General features: G+C 38.7%; 2 protein-coding genes across 2 annotated transcripts in view; both read right to left on the minus strand.

Annotated features, from left to right (window-relative positions):
- Positions 1-16769, minus strand: LOC106512997 (paired amphipathic helix protein Sin3a). Its single transcript, XM_014001613.1, has 21 exons — positions 16578-16769; positions 14505-14724; positions 14069-14251; positions 13823-13929; positions 13386-13701; positions 13060-13311; positions 12799-12951; positions 12475-12630; positions 12203-12289; positions 11981-12099; positions 11520-11745; positions 11259-11375; positions 10879-11117; positions 10618-10801; positions 8917-9484; positions 6522-6691; positions 6149-6322; positions 5954-6046; positions 5652-5746; positions 3571-3778; positions 1-2022 (listed from the first exon to the last, which is right to left on the minus strand). Exons 2-21 carry the CDS (start codon positions 14700-14702, stop codon positions 1804-1806), a joined length of 3864 nt encoding a protein of 1287 aa, XP_013857067.1. The 5' UTR covers positions 14703-14724; positions 16578-16769; the 3' UTR covers positions 1-1803.
- Positions 16770-17530: 761 nt separating this feature from the next.
- LOC106512998 (uncharacterized) overlaps positions 17531-19784 on the minus strand; it is a gene marked incomplete at its 5' end in the record, with an annotated part of 14472 nt that continues 12218 nt past the window's right edge. Inside the window, 2 exon segments of the mRNA XM_014001614.1 lie at positions 17531-17909; positions 19043-19349. Coding sequence (XP_013857068.1) covers positions 17833-17909; positions 19043-19349 — 384 coding nt within the window. The 3' untranslated portion in view covers positions 17531-17832.

Genomic DNA, 19784 nt, shown 5'->3' on the forward strand with positions numbered 1-19784 from the left:
TTGTGTCTGTTCAAAGGGTAGTTTAATGCCAAACACCATACTAACACTCATGTACAACATCATAAAAGTCAAGAGAAGTGACACATTAAACGAGGTACAAACAATATCTGTATGTACAATCAGCTCGCCCAGGACCTCCTGTGGTTTTCTATTACAAACACAGTGAATATAAAAATAAAAACCCAAGTATTAAACTATTTAAAGATTGTCTGCAGCTGGTCGGGTTACTGACCGCTGCCGTTACTGGAACATTTCATCAGGCAGTTTTTGGTTCCCATCAGGATCGGTGCCGATGATGATCTCATGTAGTTTTGCTTCCATCCTGCCATGAAACCAAATGATGAGTTCACGGTCACCCTGTTATTTTCACTGTGAGGTTCAAGTTCCAGCATTTAGTCTGGTGGATGTCTGTCGTCCATCAGGGTCAACTCCAAATTTACTCAAACGGGAAAGAGAAAAGGCATTTAAAATGTTTCGATTTCTCTCGTGTTTTTCTAAATATACATCCTCAGTTGTATTGCAGCAAGAAATACAAACTGACAGGAAATTATTGCTTGTTTTCCTGATCCTTTAACTGTACACAAGTCACACGGCTGACATGTGCGTGCAGACCAGCTACTAACTGGCAACACGAGCCGATTAAAAAGTCAAAACCTGTGTACAGTTAATWGGAGAAACGCAGATTCTAACCATTTTTGCAAAGTTCAAATACAAGACAAAGTACTCTAAAGTACCGTGAAAGCAGCCACGCAGCATACTGCAGTGTCATGAGGAGAAGTTGTTGCTCAGCTACATTCAGTCATCTCAAAACCAAGCGCGACACTGATGCCTGAAAACTGCAGGTCCAAATGCACAGAAGATCCAATCGCTTTACTTTTTTTTGTTTTTTTTAAACCTTTTATTTATTTTTGTATTTATTTATTTTTTGCTAAACAATGTAATTGACAGACCATAAATTAAAAATGTCTCTGAGTAACTTCCTTTGGTAAAAAAAAGGGGTTAAGTTTGCCTTCTCTTCATAAAAGTCTGTGCATCCTCTGGCTAAAGATTGACACTTTATGTGTTAATGTTTGCTACACATCAGTAACACCTGATTAAAAAAAAGAAAAAAAATCTAGATATAAACAACATATTTACACAAACTGTTTGGGCAAAATATAAATTACTGTGCTTGATCCACTAAGCTGGCATTGTTACGAATGCCGAGCGTCTATCAAGCAGGTGGCAGAAATGTGTACATATATACTGTATGAGCAGTGCACTGCTGCACTTTTACAACCAACAGAGAACATTCACAGGTTTTACAGGTTTACAGCTGGAAGCCACGTTAAGCTCAAAATCCAAGCACAAACATTTGAATAAAAGGTAACAGGTTCTTGTTACCTCAGGAGAAAAACTGAGGCTCTCGTGTTTTTATTTTCTTTAAAATCATTTAAGTGTTCCTCGAAAAAAGAAAAGACATTTCTTGTCCTTGAGTTGCTGAGTTTTAGTAACGAAAGGGCTAAAGTGGGACTTGCAATACAGAGTGGGTAAATCGGGTGTTTTCCTCCCCTGTATACATTTACATATTTATATAGAAAACTCTACGCGAGGGGGAAGTCCAGAGAGAGCAACTTGTGTAAAACCCAATTTTAAAATTTGCAGCAAACGTGTAAAGTTTTAAAATATTCTGGATGGTGTGTGGAAAATTAAAAATGTACATCCTCTCTGAATTACAGGTGAATCACCCAAAAGGTTTTGGCAACCGTGTGCAGTAATGGACAGGTGTCTGGCAGTACTTACTGCCACAGTTTACTGAGAGTACTACAGTGTCCTGTACTTCACCCGGTACTTGTTAATGTTGAGATAATGGAGGACCTCGGGGCAGCAGGTGGTGGTGCACGGCAACAGGCCCTCTTGTCCTTCTCCCCTCAGCCAGTTCAGAGTTTTGGCAGACATCTCGCTCGTCACGTGAGTCGAGGCCCAGTCGTCCAGCCAGGTCTGAAACCGTCTGTGGAGGCGGGTGTGCACCTGCTGGTGGGACTGAAAACACACGAGAACAAGACGGCTTAATACAGCAGAGACTCACATCATCAGGTGAAAAAAAAAACAAAAAAAACAAAGATCCTGCACTAAATTTGTTTTGCTAAGGTGATTCCAGAAAGTTTCACATTTCCTTTAAATGTCTGAAAAGCTAAATTATGTTTAAATAAGCTTCTAATCTTTAAAAAGTTTTTTTTGAGAAAATTTGTATACTCTTAAAATTCACACAAAAATTGTCCATCCAACCAAGACTTACAATCTTATATCCAGCCAAAAAATATTTTGATCCAGCGCAGAATGCATAAGATTATTAATCTTGCTATCCTGGAAATTTGACTCAAGTGAAATAATCTGCCGATGGAGTAAGACAGTTCACTTGGTAAGGTTCTTGAAATCACTTAATTTCACTCAAATTTTCCTTATATAAAAAACATGTTATTATGTTAATTATGTTTTGCTACTTTTCTTCTTGAAAGCTGCATTCAACACCAACTTTCAAATCCTGATACCCAAATATGGTAGGATGCTTCCTCTTTAGTATGATGACAAGAAGTCCTCATTAGAATAAGCTGAATAAAGACAAATCAAGCCACATCCTTTGAACTGCTCATAATATCAGGATGACCCAGGTTTTAAAAATGAGTTTAAAAAAGTTTAGTTTAGTTATCGTGTTTAGTTGTTTTTGATTCACATTTATTTGTTTACCTTTACACAGTGTTGTATAAAGTACCACAAAGTGATAGTTGAGTAAAAGTAAAAGTATCTTAACAAAAAATTACTTTGGTAAAATTTAAAGTCTCCTTTAGGAATATTGAGTAAAAGTCTTGAAGTGTTATTTTTTGTACTTAAGTATTAAAAGTAAAAGTATTGATTTAAAATGAGTAATGACATTTATTAGGAGGTGACCTCCTCAGAAACGACTGTCGTATTAAAATAATAGACTAGTGCATCCTAAATTTTACAAAAATTAATCTGTTTCAGTTTATATACATATATCAAGGTTGCACGAACCTTTTCCTCAAAATGAAARTCTGAGGGCTGCAGCCAAATGCAAAAATATTAATTCATGAAATACAAATACTTCTTAAGTACAGTCCTTTTATTTTAATAATTATGTCCTGCTTGAGTGTGACATGATTTGTTTGTGTACAAACTAATACGGTTTCAGAATTTTATATATTTATACTTCTCATTCAACCACAGTTAATTTCGCTCTATGTAGGAGGCACAATTTATATGGTTATTATTTATTTTTTACAATAACAAGCTAGAATGAAAACAAGCAAAAATGAAATAAAAGTAACAACTTTCTACTTCTTGTCTTTTTAAAAAATGTAAGGAGTAGAAAGTACAGATAACTGTGTGGAAATGTAAGAAGTAGAAGTAAAAAGTAGGCTTAAAACTAATTACTCAGGTAAAGTACAGATACCCAAAAATTCTACTTAAGTACAGTAACAAAGTATTTGTACTTAGTTACTTTAAAACTCTGCCTTTACAGAACAKGAGGCTGTCATTGCTTACAGAGAAGCAGCAGGTTGGTGTACTGACCTGATGGGCTCGGGACAGTGCTGTGTGCCTGTACATGTAGTCCTCAGACTTGCAGACATAAACCATCTTGTAGGAGTTCAGTTTGAACATGCACTTCATCTTCAGCTCGCTGCTGCTCTCCTGCGACTTGTCCGAGGAGCCTTTGGTGAGTCTCTCCTGCTGCAGCTGCTCCCATCCTCTCTGGCACTTTCTTATCCGCCTCAAGTTCCTAAAGACCAAAAACATGAAAAATGAACGAATACATGAATATTAATGTTGAATGAAAAGTAAAAATCCTTACCAAACTATTTTAATGTTTTGCTAAAGTGTCCGCCTTGTGTGACTTAAAGCATTTTTAGAGGGGCTATATACAGTGCTTGTGAATGGTCACTATCTTACCTGCAGCACACAGTAATCAGTGTGATCGCTGGTGAAGCAGAAAGAAGTTCTCATTGAGGGGTCAAATCTAAACGTTACTAAAGCTTTTATTACCATTTTACATCAGACAGTTACACAACATGACCAGTGTTTGACCAGAGTTTTTGAAAAAAATAAAAATAAAAAATACCTAAACTGCACTCTAATTGCGATCTACTGCAGGTAAGACACTGACTACTTAGAAAAACTACATGAAAACCACTAAAAACAACATGAAGCATCTGGGATGTGGTCCAACTTAATACAAATGACAGAAGACAAACTTGGGGAAAAAAACAAATAAATAAATTTGAGATAAAAATCCAATGAAACTATTATTTTTAAAATTGTGCACTCCAACTCATTTAGTAACTACCGTATTTATACGTGTGTAATGAGCTTAGAGTATAATGCAACCCTTATTAATTTTTTTTTACTTAAAAAGCATAAAAAATGCATAACAAAATCTAATCCCTGTGTATAATGCTACCTGTAGTACATACAGATTAGTTACAGACTACAGATAAGGAGCTGCAGCGTGAGCGTCTGCATGTCGCTGAGGCCGGGACTTCAATTTAGCAAGATTTAGAATACGTTTTAAGGAATTTAATTATTTGTACAATATAAAAACACAGACACACCATAAAACAGATTTAAAAAGCATCTGTGCAGAAGACCCTAGAGTCTTATCAGACCACCTCCCATATGACACCACAGACTCAACAGCATGCAAGAACAACATATAAGATGGACTTCTGAAAACATGCAGCTGACGTCGTCTCCTCCAGCTCCAGTGAAAACAACTGCTGTTGTTTAAATGTTTAGCTCTGAGGATTTATCCCCCATCGACACAATATTTCAGTTGTATACGAGAAAATATTGAAATTTAATGCAAAAGTAGTTCAATTTTTCACATTACACAGTAATTCAATTTTTAGGGAGTTGAATTTTTATTCCCTAAACCTAAAACTTGAAGTTTTATTGTGTCATGATAAATAAGGAGGAGAAGACTAAAGCCATAGATACATATTGCCAATACATATTACATAAAAAAGAGCAAACGAGAGCTTAATGCGCAACACTTATTGGAGCCCAAAGACAAGGCTGTAAGGTGTCTAGAAAGAAGCAACAGCTTAAAAACACATCATTTAAAGAACAGGTTTATTTACAAACCCTCAAACAAAGAAAATCCTCATCATTAAACTCTGTCACAGCACTGTACAAAAAATTTCCTACTGACTAAAAAGATGCAGCTCAATACTAGCAGACTTAAAGGTGTGTGCAATTTAACATTAAAAATGCAAACTGACACGAGCAGGGCTTTAATCTGAATACAATCAAAAACAATCACAAACAAAAAATTGAGGAGAAAACCAAGACTTTTTCACAGATCATCCACAAACTCTTCAGCGTTTCAATTTTTTAAAATAAAAATAAAAAACATATACACAAATTAAACACATAATTTATTCGAGCTGTGCAAGAGCAAAAATCCAAAACCTCAGAATCTAAACTTTTATAAAACCATAAGTATGGCCAATAAAAGACGACCGCGGAAAGTTTACCCTTAAAATACAACAAGGATAACTCAAATAACTCAAAGAGAATAACTCAAAAGATGTTAGTGAAAACAGGTCACTGTGACCGAGTCGTAAAACCGTGGGTCAACCGAGGTGGGCTCTCACCTGGGGAGGAAAACCGGTTTCTGGGCCAAATGCTCACGAAGCTCCGGGGAGGCAGAATCTGAGGTTAGGTACCTGCTCACATAATCCGACCACTTCTGTAGAGGGAAGAAAGGAATGAATGAATTAACAAATAAATAAATAAATCTTTATACATGAATATTAATCATCTGAATGCCTGACGGAAACCAACCTACTCTAAAAATACAAAAACTGACTGGATTATATCAAATTTGTGTTGATAAAACAATCATTTGATGCTTGTGAGCAACGCAGCTCAGTTCAGCATGTTCACTGGTTCTTACTTCTGCATCAGCCGGCTCGTCAGAGTTCTCCTCCTCCGTGTCCAGCAGCTCCAGCGCCAGACTGACGGACCCTCGATTCTTCATAAACATCAACTGTGCAGCACACGAGCAATCAGAGGACAGTTAATATACACAAGGTGTTCAATGAAAAACAACCTGGTGCAAAGTTCAAAGCTCTTCCTTCTCTTTTGGTACCTTGAAGCAGTTCTCATCTGACATCAGCTGCTCTGCTTTGCGCTGGTACGTCCCCTCTGCAGCAGCCCTGGACGTTTGCGTGGAGACCGCCCCACCTGTGGCTTTACTGGCGCTCTCACTCAGGTACATGTCGGTCACACGCGCACATATGTCATCAGTGACAAGATGCTGGAGCTGGAAATGCAGTAGGTTAGGTGAGCAAACAAATGTACCCAGACAATAAATGTCAACACGTTGAAAATTTTGAAATGAGCAACTTTAAAAGGATTAAAAACAAATGCACTTTGTAAAGATTAGAGATCAAAGACGGATCAGGACTAAACTATTTACAATAAACCACCACATTTCATGTCATAGTGTAAAATCTACCAACCTGTCGGACAATGCTCTGAATCAGTTTGTCCATGGTGAAGGCGATGTAGGCGTGGATAGTAAACATTTCTCTCAGGGAGTCCTCGTAATTGGCCGGCTCCATGTTTCCATCCAAAAGGTTTCGCACCATTTCCAGAAACACAGAGTAGTACTCGTCTACCTCAACCTCCACTGCAGACAAGAAGCAGGACATGTGTTAAAAACCCGATGTGCAATGACCAAGTACAGGAGAAAAAACTGTCAAAGTTAATAATATAAAACTATTTACCTGAAAAACAACTTATCTAACAGCTGTGGTAGTCTTTTTCTCAAAGACTCAAATTCTCAAGATCAGCTCAAAGAAGCCCAGGGGCCTCTGCACGCTCCATCTGAACAGTTCAAATCCTCTCATTGTCGCAGTGTTGTGACCAGGGTTATTATAGTTAACTAAAACTAACTAAATCATCAAAACTGAAATTGAAAAAAACATTTTAGTTAACTGAAATAAATAAAAACTGTAATAAAATTTAAAAATAACTAAAACTGTATAATCTTTTTACAAAACTAAAGCTATAGATAGAATATTCTTAGTTTTAGTGTTTGTCAATTTACTTTAAGTCGTTATAGCACCTCATGGTCCGTAACATCATTTGTTTACAATTTGCTGCTGCTCAGCACTAGCCTGCAAACTGACAACAACAAAAATTGGGAGAAAGCAGCAAAGTTCAATTTAGGATTTTTTTTAATGACTGTGAGAAAAATAAAAGCAAGTGTCTTGTAATGGAAACAGGTGATAAAAAAGGTTGAATACTTCTCAAGGGACTAACTGTGAGCATCTTGACAAGCTCTCTCAGTAGCCCCCATGAAAAACACACAACAGCGCAGCCAGGTCGCACCAGGTTGGAGACAATGATCGTTACCTTCCTAAAATAATTGCCCAAGTCCTTTGTTGGCAAAACTGAGTTATGTGATTATTTCAGGAAGGTGTTACTATAATGGACTGTTTTCACTGGTGACCAAATAGCCGCTGGTTAGTGAACTCACAAGAACACCTCAAGTGGGAGGATGCATCAGCAATAATATGTTTATTCAAAAAATAAAAATACTAATACTAGAACTAATGAAAACTAAACTAAAACTAAGCATTAAAAAAGCAATAATAACTTACAAAAACTAGCAAAATCCACTCTAAAAACTAATTAAAACTAACTGAATTAAAAGAAAAAAGTCAAAACAAAATAAAACTTTAACGAAAAATCCAAAACTATTATAACCTTGGTTGTGACAAAAACACAGCATCATTCTGTTTGCAGCTTTGAATGTGCCGGCCCTTCTTGTCACAACTCGCTGGGAGAACTTCTCACCCTCCTCCACATAAGAACTTACTGTGTGATTGGGCAGACGTTTGTGGTCGTGTTGGGTTTTTTGTTGCTGAAAAACACCCAGATGCTGCATTTTGCTTCAACTACATTCTTCCAAATACGAACGGGACAAAGTGGACTCTTGTACCCAGAAGCAGACATTTGTCATATAACACCTGTCCTGCAGGAACAACACTGGCTTCCTGTTAAATATGGCACCATTTACAAGATCCACCGTCTTACATTTAAGGCTGTTAACCTTGCACCTCCATATACTTCACTTCTCCATGCTTACGCTCCTGCTTGTAAACTTAGATCCTCCACTTCTTCCCAACTGATTGCTCCTTCTGCTGGCCTGACCACAATGGGGTCAAGAGCCTTCAGCTGCTCGGCCCCCCAGCTATGGAACTCCATCCCCCTGGACCTTAGAAATACAGTGTCTATTATCACCTTCAAATCCCAACAAAACCTAAAAATCTGTTCAGGACAGCATATACACTTGAACCCTAATCTTTATAACTACCATTAATTAAGACTGTTATTATTTAAGCTTGCATTATTTTAATTTGTTTTGTTAATCGATTTATTTTTTTTATTGTGTTTGTTGTTATATTGTGATTTTATTACTGACTTTTGTAAGGTGACCTTGGGAGTTCTGAAAGGCACCTATAAATAAAATGCATTGCTGTTGTTGTTATAAGTTTGGAGCTTTAACCGGGACAGATTTGTGGACAAATAATGACAGATTGAAGTTTTTTTTCTCCACAGAGTGAGGACTCCAGCAGGAAGGAACCTCGTGCAGTGACATGTACCACAGTGGGAGGGGTTTCCCCGGAGTGGTGTGTCTCAAGGCCTAGAAAAGGTATGTGTGTGAAAGCAAATGTCGAACAACCAYGTGACTGTGTGTCGACTGTTGAATTATTAATACTTTCCTTTTATTAAACCTTTAATACAAACAGCATACTGAAAATCTTAAAATCCCAGGAATAATGTTTTTAAAACTTGAAGTAGAAAACCTGCACAGCTAAAGTCTAAAAACTGTAAGACGTAACTTACTTGGCTCCTTCATCTTTAGCTGGATTGCTGGATTTTCATTCTTCTCCCTCTTCAGCCCCAACACGTCTCGCTCGTGAGCGTCCTCCTCGATCTGCCTCTCCGCTTGGCCGTAGATGCGCAGCAAGCGAGAACAGAGGATGTGGTGGAGGCGAAAGAAGACGTACCAGTAGTTGTTCACGAAGAACAGGTTGTAGACGTCGTCKGCGCCCCGCAGTTTCTGAGCCGCCGTGCTGCTGAACAGGAGCTTGGACTTGGTGGGGCTGCGGCCGGGCAGGCCGTTGTGCTTCTTGGGGCCGTCCAGATTCGTCTCCACGTCGTCCCCTTCCTCCTCCTCTTCCTCCAAGTCGGAGAGCTCACCGCGTTGTGCGAACAGGAGGTCGGGGATGAAGTGGTGGATGATCTGCTTGATCTTAAACTTGTCTTCCTTCTGGATGCCTACTTGCCGTTTGACATGATGGATGATGAGGCCRGCGGCGTCCTCCAGGATCTGGCTGTCGTCGTAGGTCAGGGTCATGTGAGGGGCGCTGGGGGGCGGAGCGGCGGTTTCCTCTGAGGCTTGTTCCTGGCGCTACAGGACACACACGAGAGAAAACAGGACCAAGTTTTGATCTGATGATCCCAAATATGAGATAAATCTTGTGCCAGCAGGAATTGAATTTGAATTGCTCAGATTGAATCTCAATGTGTATAACTTGTAATTGAATGCATTGGTTTGAAAATAAATTTTACTAAATTGAAACTGAACTTAAAGTTCTTTTTATCTGAATTAATTTGCTTTGAAACTGTATTTTGGTTTATTGAAAATTCAGTTTGACTACTTTCACTTTCAGTTCCAAAATTCAGATTTTTGTGTCACATCCTGGTCCTTGAGAAAGCCAGCCAGAGTAATCAAACACAGATCCACAGATTTATGTTTCACTTCGATGAAGCTTCCCTTCTGWATGTTACAGAGTTGAAACAATTCACTGTAAAAGTAACAAAAACAGACAAAGTTATTTTATTGCAGTGATTAATTTTACCTATATGTAGAAAATGTTACATTTACATCACATCATGGATCAGCCAGCAGCATCTGATCAATATGATCCATGATGTGATGTAAATGTAACATTTTCTACATACTGTATATGTAAAATTAATCACTGCAATAAACTAACTTTGTCTGTTTTTGTTACTTTTACAGTGAATTGTTTCAACTCTGTTACATTCAGAAGGGAAACTTCACCAAAGTGAAACATAAATCTGTGGATCTGTGTTTGATTACTCTGGCTGGCTTTTTCAAGGACCAGGATGTGTGACACAAAAATCTGAATTTTGGAACTGAAAGTGAAAGTAGTCAAACTGAATTTTTGATAAACCAAAATACAGTTTCAAAGCAAATTAATTCAGATAAAAAAACTTTAAATTCAGTTTCTAATCATTAAATTCAGTTTCAATTTAGTATTTTCAAACCAATGCATTCAATTACAAATTATGCACATTCAGATTCAATCTGAGCAATTCAAATTCAATTCCTGCTGGCACAAGATTTATCCCATATCCCAACTTCTTTAGAAGCTTTGAAAGTTGAATTCAATTAAGTCTTTTGAAGAGAAATTGATGAATTTATTTATCCTGGCTGCTCCTAATGCTACTAATTTAAACGTCCCTAATCTTAAGAATCTATTAAACTTAACATGAAAAAAATAATAATTTCCTTACATCTTCATACAACATCTCAATTTCATTGAGCAAAGTCTTGGAGCGCAACACTTTGGTGTCATTCTGCTTGAAGTTTATGCCCTGGTGGTCGAGAGACTTCAGGTAATACTTCTCATTCTGTTCCCGCCAGATTTTGTTGAAGCCTCTCTGGGCTTCTTTCCACTCCTCCTCCTTCATTTTTAATCTGAAAAAAGTGAGAACACGTTATGTTACGTGTGTCTTTAAACTGTGAGTGAGCTGGGAAAGGAAACATCTGATTACCTTTTCAGAACTATGGGCACAGACACGGCGGGGTTTTTCTTGAGCCCGTCGATGATGTCGGGAGCTTTGTCTCCGTATATCCTCTGAATGGCTTTGCGATGAATGACCTCTGAGGAGCCGCCCATCGTGTTGTCCAGCCTGAAGCGCACCTGCTCCTCAGCGGACATACGAGAGAGCCTCCTTTGCACCGTCTCCAGAGCTCGGATCGTAGCCAGGTTAGTTTCCAACACAATGTCAAGCTGCCGAAGAAACAATACAACAATACAATTATCCAAGATCAAGATGTTACTGGTCAGCTAAACAGAGATTTAGTTTAAACTCTTGACAAAAGAGCAACACTTCTGTACATTTGTGAAACAACAGAAGACCTCTTTCCTCACCTCAAAACGCTCGTCCTCACATCTGTAAATATGCTCCTCGTACTGAGTCTTTTTAGAGCTCACAAATGTAGAATCCTCAGACCAAGATGGAAAAGAAACCCAAGTGTCGTTCAGAACCTGCAAAAAGCAAATCAGTTCAAGCTAAACRTCCATGAAATGTCATCAAACCGTTTTTTAATTTGACAGATAAAACTCAATGAAAAGATCATCCATCAGCATCGTTAGAACAGAGAAAATGAAAGCACATGGAATGACGCGGACCTCTCTGCACAGCGGTGTTCTTCCTGTGCACTTGGGTTGCTGGTAGCTCTTCGGCAGTGCTCTGTAGCTGGACCCCAGCCTCTTGCAGGAGGCGTAGTCGATCTCCATGGCAATACCCTCTGTAGAGCGCTCCTTGGGTAAACTCTCTGCATGGCCTAGGTCTCCATGACTGGACTCTCGGTAGCCCAGGAAGTTCTTAAACCACGTAAAAAGCTCTGGGAATTTTCTGGTACAAATACAAATATATAGGTAAAGTGGGAGTTGTTTACAAATTTAGAATTTACTCATTCTTTATTACTAAAACATCGTGATCTTTAAATACATCTAAATAAGATTGAAAATGAACTCCTATAAAAAACAGTTTAATTATTGTACTTGTAAACAAAATATTCTGCGGGTTTACTAGTTTCTGTCATAATCACCGTTTACACTTGGACATCACATATCTGTTTTTGACTTACCCGAGAAATGGGATAACTAACTGGACGAGCTCGGTGCGAGAAATCACTTCCTGGTTGAAGATGTGCAGACACCGCAGGAAGTTGTCATACGCCTCAGAACTCCGTAAAGCCTTCTTCACCTGAGTTCAAGTATTTCAACAAAGTTAAATCACTTTGCCTCGAGACGATTTTATTGTATCATACACATCTTGGTAAAAACAGCTTGTTTTGAGTAATACTGACCTTTTCAAAGAACATCGTTTCAGTGCTTGTACTGAGTTTACCAACTTCAGACAAACCATGGCCCTTCCCCATGACTAAAGATTTCTTCTGAAAGACAGTAAAAAGATTTCTGATCAAAATTTACATTTTTACTTCTAAAGACATTGTTTTATTAAATTGAGTATAACGTAATAACATACAAATACTCATTTTAATATATAGTCTATTCTCATTCAAATACTTTACATATAGAAATAAAACAGAAATAAAAAATGTCCAATATCTTTCGATACCTTTGGAGGGGGTGTGGCACCAACCCCAGAGGGTCTCCTGATTGGCAGGCCGTTCTGGTTCAGCCTCTGTTTGTTGTTCAGRGAGGGTCTCTTCACTGTGGGACCGTGATCGTTACGGACGGATTCTGCTCCGTCAAGAGCACCCTTACCCAAAAGCTAGAAGAGATGCAGATCACGAGAGATACGTCATAAATCAGACCAAGGAGATGAAGCAGACATGACAAGAAGAATAAAATAATCAAAAGAGAAATTTAATTACTTAAAAAGGTCAAACAGTAGTTACTTGGACCACTGACTAAAATACTCGTGTATTCAGAAACTCACCATTGAGCTGTTCGCATCAGGCAGAAACTGTCCAAACTCTGACAGCAAGTCCTCCTGGTTCTTGAAAAGTCTCGCCACTTGAGTGTAGACCTCCTGCTCAGTCAGTGCTGGTGTGTAATTACCACCAGCCTCTTTAGCATTGCGCTGCTCCTTCTGAATTATTTACAATAAAGAGAAAGCAGCGGAGAGTTAACGGTCTGCTTTCCTTCAAATACAAACAAACACAAAGGGGGTTTTTGTTATGAGCACGTATCTTCTTACCTGGTAAGTGTGCAAGATTTCCAGAAAGGCTTTGTAAATGTCTGGCTGACCCTGAAAGCGATTCTTTATCTTATTGACATAATTTATAGCGTGGTTAAACTCCACTGGTTGGTTGTTCTGCAGAGGTGGACCAGCGGTTGGCGTGCTGCTGACAGGAGTGTGGGGCTGAACTGAAGGTGAACGTGGTGAGGCGTACGCTGGGATGGATGGATTGGGCTGGCTGGTGGGCGTATGGGCTGGAGACTGAACTGGCTGTTGAGAAACAAGATTGTTACAACAGTTATCTGTTATCTACTACATCTGATTGATGGGTAAATATATGCTACCTTGCTGGTTTTGTTTATAGCAGGCTGAGTAGCAAGCGGCGGGGTACTGGTTGTGTTCAACGCAGTCTGTGGCAGGTTCTGGTGCTGGTGATGGCTCGGGAGTTGGCTGGATGCCCCACTTGCAGGGATGTTTTGCACAGAAACACCATGAGGGGTAATGTAGTGAATCTGACCTGGTGTGGTAACGTTGACTAGATCGTTGGTTTGAACCTCAATCTTATACCCCGGTGGCAGGAAAGTGTTRAAGCCCATGATGAGGTCAGGGTGGCCCTTAAAGAGCTGAGACACACGATTGATGACTCCAGGAGTGTCTATGCTGGAGAGACAGAAGAACCAACGATCACTAAATAAACTCATCTGCTTCACAAACTTTAGATATTGAAATTTAGATAACTTTTTTCAGATGCTGAGGTAAAYGGCAGTAAAACAAAATTTACCTTTGTGATTTGAACTCTTTCATAATATCAAGGAAATCATTATAAACTTGTGGCTGATTCCCAAACTGCAGTTTCACTTGATCCAGATARGAGAGGGCATCTTCAACCTACAAAACAAGGAGTGGAAAATTGTGATTCATGTGTAGACAAGAGATAACTGTGCCAGTAAAAGTAAAGCGCTGATTTAGTTTTGTCTGCCACACGCCAAAACACAGCTTTTGAGGCCTTTTAAAAWTTAAATCATACCTTTAGTCGCTGAAACTGCTGCTGCTGTCCTTGGGCTGAAGGCAAGGGTGCAGGTGGATGAACGTGACCTTGGACAACGGCAGGGCTCTGTGACTGAACGGCCAGGCTGTGTGCATGTGGACTAATGTGAGGAGTAGCACTGTTGTGTCCATGTCCACTTGTGCTTTGAGGCATYGCAGGCACCTTTCAAGAGAAAAATAAATAAACAAGAAATCCTCAGTGGTTTTATATAATTTCCCCCCCAACCCCCCGAAAAAAAAAAATCCCAAAAGGACTTCTGCAATCATCTCTTTCTTGAAGCAAGTTTAGTCATTTTTGTTTAAATCTAATTCTTAATTAATACAATTGTGACATTTGGACAAATTGTACATGTTTTTTTTTGTTTTGTTTTTTGAAAAGTATAACACAGCTGAATAAAAAATGTCCCAAATCATACCTGATAGCCTTGTGGGAGAGAATACTGGATGCCGGTTGAGGGCTGCATGTTTTCTGCAGGTGCCTCTACGACAGGACTGGGAGCCGGGGCAAGAGCCCGGTGCTGAAAGCTTTCTGCAATGCACTGAACTGGGGGGCGACGTGGTTGCTGTTGCTGGGGTGTAAATATTGGGTCTTGGTCTTCTGCRCGTCTCTTCATTGTATACACATACTCAAAGGGACTAAACAGAAAACAAAACAAACAAAAAATAATAAATAAATAATGATAAGTCAGCATCTACTTAGATAGATGTAAGAATTACATAACGTGTACGGTATTTCAAAATGTCTTTGTAAATCATAACACTATGCATTTGTGTTTGTGAAAGATGTCAAATCACAAAATAACATTAAAAAGTACATYTGGTGAATTTTTTCCTGTTTGAACATTTTTTTCAAAGGCACRGTCTGTAGGTGACAGCTCATTATCATATGTTGCAGCTGCAGAGATGTCTTTTTAAGACAGGTCCTTTAATTCTGGAATGGACAATAGATAGGAAAAAAATAAATAAACAAAATAAAGTTGTACATAAAGGCAAAATAAAGTAAATCAGACAGGATAAATTTGAACATATGCGTTCCTACGCAGACCAGCTATGATTACTGGATAGGGATCATCTTTAAATACGGAAATACACCTGCCACAGATATGACTTATGTAACACCTCATTCAGATATTAAAACTTTCACTAAGTTTTAAGTTATCTTTATATTATTAATGCATACATGATAGAAAAACTCCAGTTTTGAAATTACACGTATCTAGGTTGAAGACTGAAGAACACATTACGATGTTTTTTTTCCCTGTGGCCGTCAACACACATTTCTAAAGGAAAGTAATTTATTGACGGTCCCTACAAGATATCAGAGACGGGAGGGGCGAGCTGCTTTGTGCCTCATTGCGCCACACAACCGTTTTCGGTAAAGATGGTGGCGGAGCGTACGGTCTTCGGTCGCCGATAGTGTATCTCTCGCACACCTAGCTTCGACTTTTCTTTACCGAAACAAGACGAAAACACCCCCAGGTAGCAAAAGGGATGTAAAATTAGGGCTGCAGAGCAACAACAAGAAGATTAAAAAAAAAATCGAGCATTTTTTTTATCCGCCATTCTGGTCTTCTGCTGGCACGTAGGCGCTGTCTGTTTCGCTCGCTGTAGCCCAACCTCCTCCCCTCCCCCTCCGTGCTAAACACCGAGCGAGCTATCCGCTTTCTGCGAGGCGAGCTGACCGCTCTCGGTGCTCTGATGGCTGACGTTGATTTTCGTCCTGCCGTTAAGTTATGTGGCAAGCACGTTTCGATATCATCCGCAGTTTTAGCTAGCCGGTGACGCGGTCAGCCGGCATGTTTGTCACCTTCGAGATACCCGCTGAAAGTCTATGGTAAACTGGACTTTTGTTTGCAGAAACATGAATTCTCGGATGGTTAGAAGACATCCGAAGAGGGAAAAACAGCCACGCGTTCTCTTAGCATCTGAAGCAACAACACATCGTTTGTTTTGATTATCACGTAAAATACGCTAGTTGCACAGTATAATGTTGACCATAATACATCAYGATGGCTCAAGACTAACGCTAACTTTAGCTGTGCTACTATCATGCGAAACGTTGCAAAAAACGCCAGAAACATTAAAACTTTAAATATTTAAAGCGAACGAACAGTTCATTTTCCAAACAATAACTTTCTCGTACCAAACATGATCCAAGCAAGAAAAATTTAGAAACAAGCAACATGCTAGTCAGGTCAGCCTTCTTATCGTTAGCATGTCAGCTAACTGCTAGCCACATTGACGGCTAGCTATGCCAACTTCTCGACGCTGCAAGCTAACATAGCCGCTACTTAAGACCTTCATTTTGCCGAAAGACCAAAACTACATTAGGATGTGCTAACCGGAACTGATCGAGCAACTAATATTTGTTAACTATTTTGTCTGGTTGGCAAGGTTAAGCAATAACTTGCTACAWTTAGCACAACAACCAACCCCGATTACCACAAGAGGATCTCTCGGCTAACCAAGCTAACATCAGTTTAACTTACCGCGAGCTGCTGCCACCATCAGCGACAACTTGACGCACCAGTTTAATGGATCCCGACCGGCTACCCGTTAGGTGTACATTCACCCGATGTGAACAAGAGGCGAGGTTCGGAGAAACTCTAAACGTAAATAAAATTGTCTGAGTGTCGCTAACAACAGTGTATGTATGAAGCGGTGTTCCTTGAACATGGAGGCGTGTCTATCGTGGAGGCAGGTGAGGCTCCTCCCAGTCTGCGCTCTGATTGGTCAGTTTTACAGAATGAAAACAAGCGGCCGAATATTATTTTTAATCACACCAAGTGCAATGTTATCTGTACTGTGTGGACCACAGACCTGAACAGTTTGGGACACAATCGGTCCTTGGGCACTGGGGTGTAAGCCTCACCCTGCTGAAGTCCAAAAAACGTATAAGCTGAGAGAAACAAAAACACAACCACAAAGTATGCGAATTCATGMGTTTTCACTGCACTACTGCATTTTATGTAAAACACAAAACCCCAGAAARTAATTATATCTGGAGACAACATGAAGATGAAGAGGAATATCTGTCTAAAAATGTAGAATCACAAATAAATATTAAGAAATCTTACAAAGAAAAATGTTTAGGGATATCACAAAAGTTGCTTTTAATGTTTGGTTGAGTCTTTCATAATTATTTTACAAAAGCTTTGAACAAAMCTCACCATTACCACATAAACAACCATTAACATAAGGTTTAATAATATTTTTAAAGATACAAACAACATGCAACTGTATTAAAAAAGATTGCAGTTTTATTACAAAATCGATAATGTGACAGAATTATTTACATTTAGTTTTCTAATCTTCGTGACAAATTTAGCTTCTCCTAATCGCTTATTATTTTTGAATACTGCAATATATTTATAGTTTATATGATTACAATTTGTTACAAACAAAATATTAAGAGAGATAGAAAACTGAAAAACGTCTACTGTCTCAACTGTCAGGCCTCATTGGAGCAAAGTCAAAAACAGGAATCACATTGCAGGGAAATGATTTAGTTTTTTTTTTATAGCTTTTCATTTACAATTTCAATTAAAAAAACACCACTAGAATCAGCGAGAAGTGTGGAAAATCCTATATCCTTGTCTTCTGACAGTCATTCACATGTTCAGTTTTCATCTCAAATACAGCTCTAATGTGGGCTGAAGACATTGGCGGTRTATAATTATTAGAGGTCCCAAATAGAGAAGTGAAGTGCTCCAAAGTGTGACAGATCATCGTCCAGCAGCATGTTCAGTGAAGGACGTTYATTTGAAGAATTATGCAGATAGTTGTGAGAATTACTCCTGTTGTCACAGGTGTGGCCATTTCTGCAGAGAAAGGAAGTTAAATATACTGAATATAGAGATCATTTTTATAATTGTAAAAGACATTTATCTTAAATAGAAACAAATTGAGAAAATAATGYGCCTTAAGTGATTTTTGTGGGACTATATCAAATAAAAAAAAATAAAAATATAGCTTTTGATGAGCAGATGTGAAACAAAAACCAATGCAAATCTCAAACATATTTTATTTATAGTAGCATAAGTAGCATTTTAAGTGTTAATATTTTTTGGGAAAAAAGTATGGTAAAACGTTCAAAAAGTTGGGTCAGGGTCAGCAAAAGCTGCAAAATGAAGTACAAAGTACATTTGTGCTGGAGGCGAATTTTGCAAGGAATTAAGTCATTTTACAGAGGCTGAATCTCTCAGGTGTACAGAGGTTCACTCGTCCACAAACAACTGCTTATAAACGTAGTGGAACAATTTCAAAATAATGTTCCTGAGTGGAAAACTGGAAAGACTGAATATCCTGTCGTCTACAATTTATCAGGGGTGTAAATCATCAGCTTTAACACAGTATAATTTCAATTTGTTTGGTTGATGATACAAAGTTTCTATTAACCACGCAATGCTAAACCACATGCTGCATCTATTACAACAGCATGGTTTTTATAGTAGGAGTCCAGGTGATGAACTGACCTGTACGCTGTCCTGAACCTGTCACCAAGTGAAAACTTTCCTGAATCATAAAAAATCTGGCAAAGAAGATCCAGGACTGTTGAACAGCTACATCAGACAAAAATGGGACATTTCCCTACAAAAACACCAGCAGCCAATTTTCTCAATTCCTAGATGTTTACAGACTGTTAGAAGAAGAGGGTATGCTTCAAAGTGGAAACATGGTTCTCTACCAACCTATTTGAGATGTGTTGCCATCATAACACTATCTTTCATTGCGAATAAAATCTGGGTTTATGAGATTTGCACATCCCTGCATTCTAGCTTTATTTATTTTACACTATGTCCCAACTTTTGCAGAAGTGGCTTTGAATTAATTTCCTTTAAAAGTAAATAAGTTATACACAAGATGGAATGCAGTTCACAAAAAATAAGATCACTTTTGCATGACTCGGCACAAAATACAGATAAAACACTAACTGAGCATGTTATAATCTTACCACATGATGAAGAAGTTGAGGAGGTATTTAATGATGTAGGTTGTGTGGTAGTTCTTGTAATCAGTTTAGTAGTTGTATTGGTATTTGGGATGGTAGTTGGACCAGTGTTTGGAGTTGTGGAGATGGTTGTAGTGCTCGGAGCAGGGGTGGTGACCACAAGGCTCACAGGTCCAGATTTGACTGTATACAAGCTAGAAAACATACTTCCAACTAGGGTTGGCGAGCTGCCATCACGGGTACACAGATTGGGGCAGGAATGTGAAGGCATGGTGGTGATGCACAAATTAACTTTGCACTCGACATACATCTGTACGGAAGAAGAGCAACAGTTAGGAAAAAGAACAAACATCAGCATCATATAAAAAGTCTGAAAAGAATGTAAACATTAACATTAAATGTTTAATATTTAACGTAAACCTACAAGTATAATTAGGTTTTGCCAAAAGCAACAGGTTGATATAGAGCCTTGATCAAAGTACTCATATTTATTTAACTTTTCCACATTTTGACATGTTAAAACCACAAGTGTTTTATTGGGATTTTATGTGATAGACCAATACAAAGTTTTATATAATTGTGAAGGAAAATGATCCATCCATTATTGTTTTTCACATTTCCCTTTCTTGGTAGCAGAGGTTGCTGGGTGAGAGGTGGGGGGCACACTGGACAGGTCGAAAATCCATCACACACACACACACACACACACACACACACACACACACACACACACACACACACACAC

Source organism: Austrofundulus limnaeus, unplaced genomic scaffold, assembly GCF_001266775.1.
Source record: "Austrofundulus limnaeus strain Quisiro unplaced genomic scaffold, Austrofundulus_limnaeus-1.0 Scaffold9, whole genome shotgun sequence".
Classification (NCBI taxonomy): Eukaryota; Metazoa; Chordata; class Actinopteri; order Cyprinodontiformes; family Rivulidae; genus Austrofundulus; species Austrofundulus limnaeus.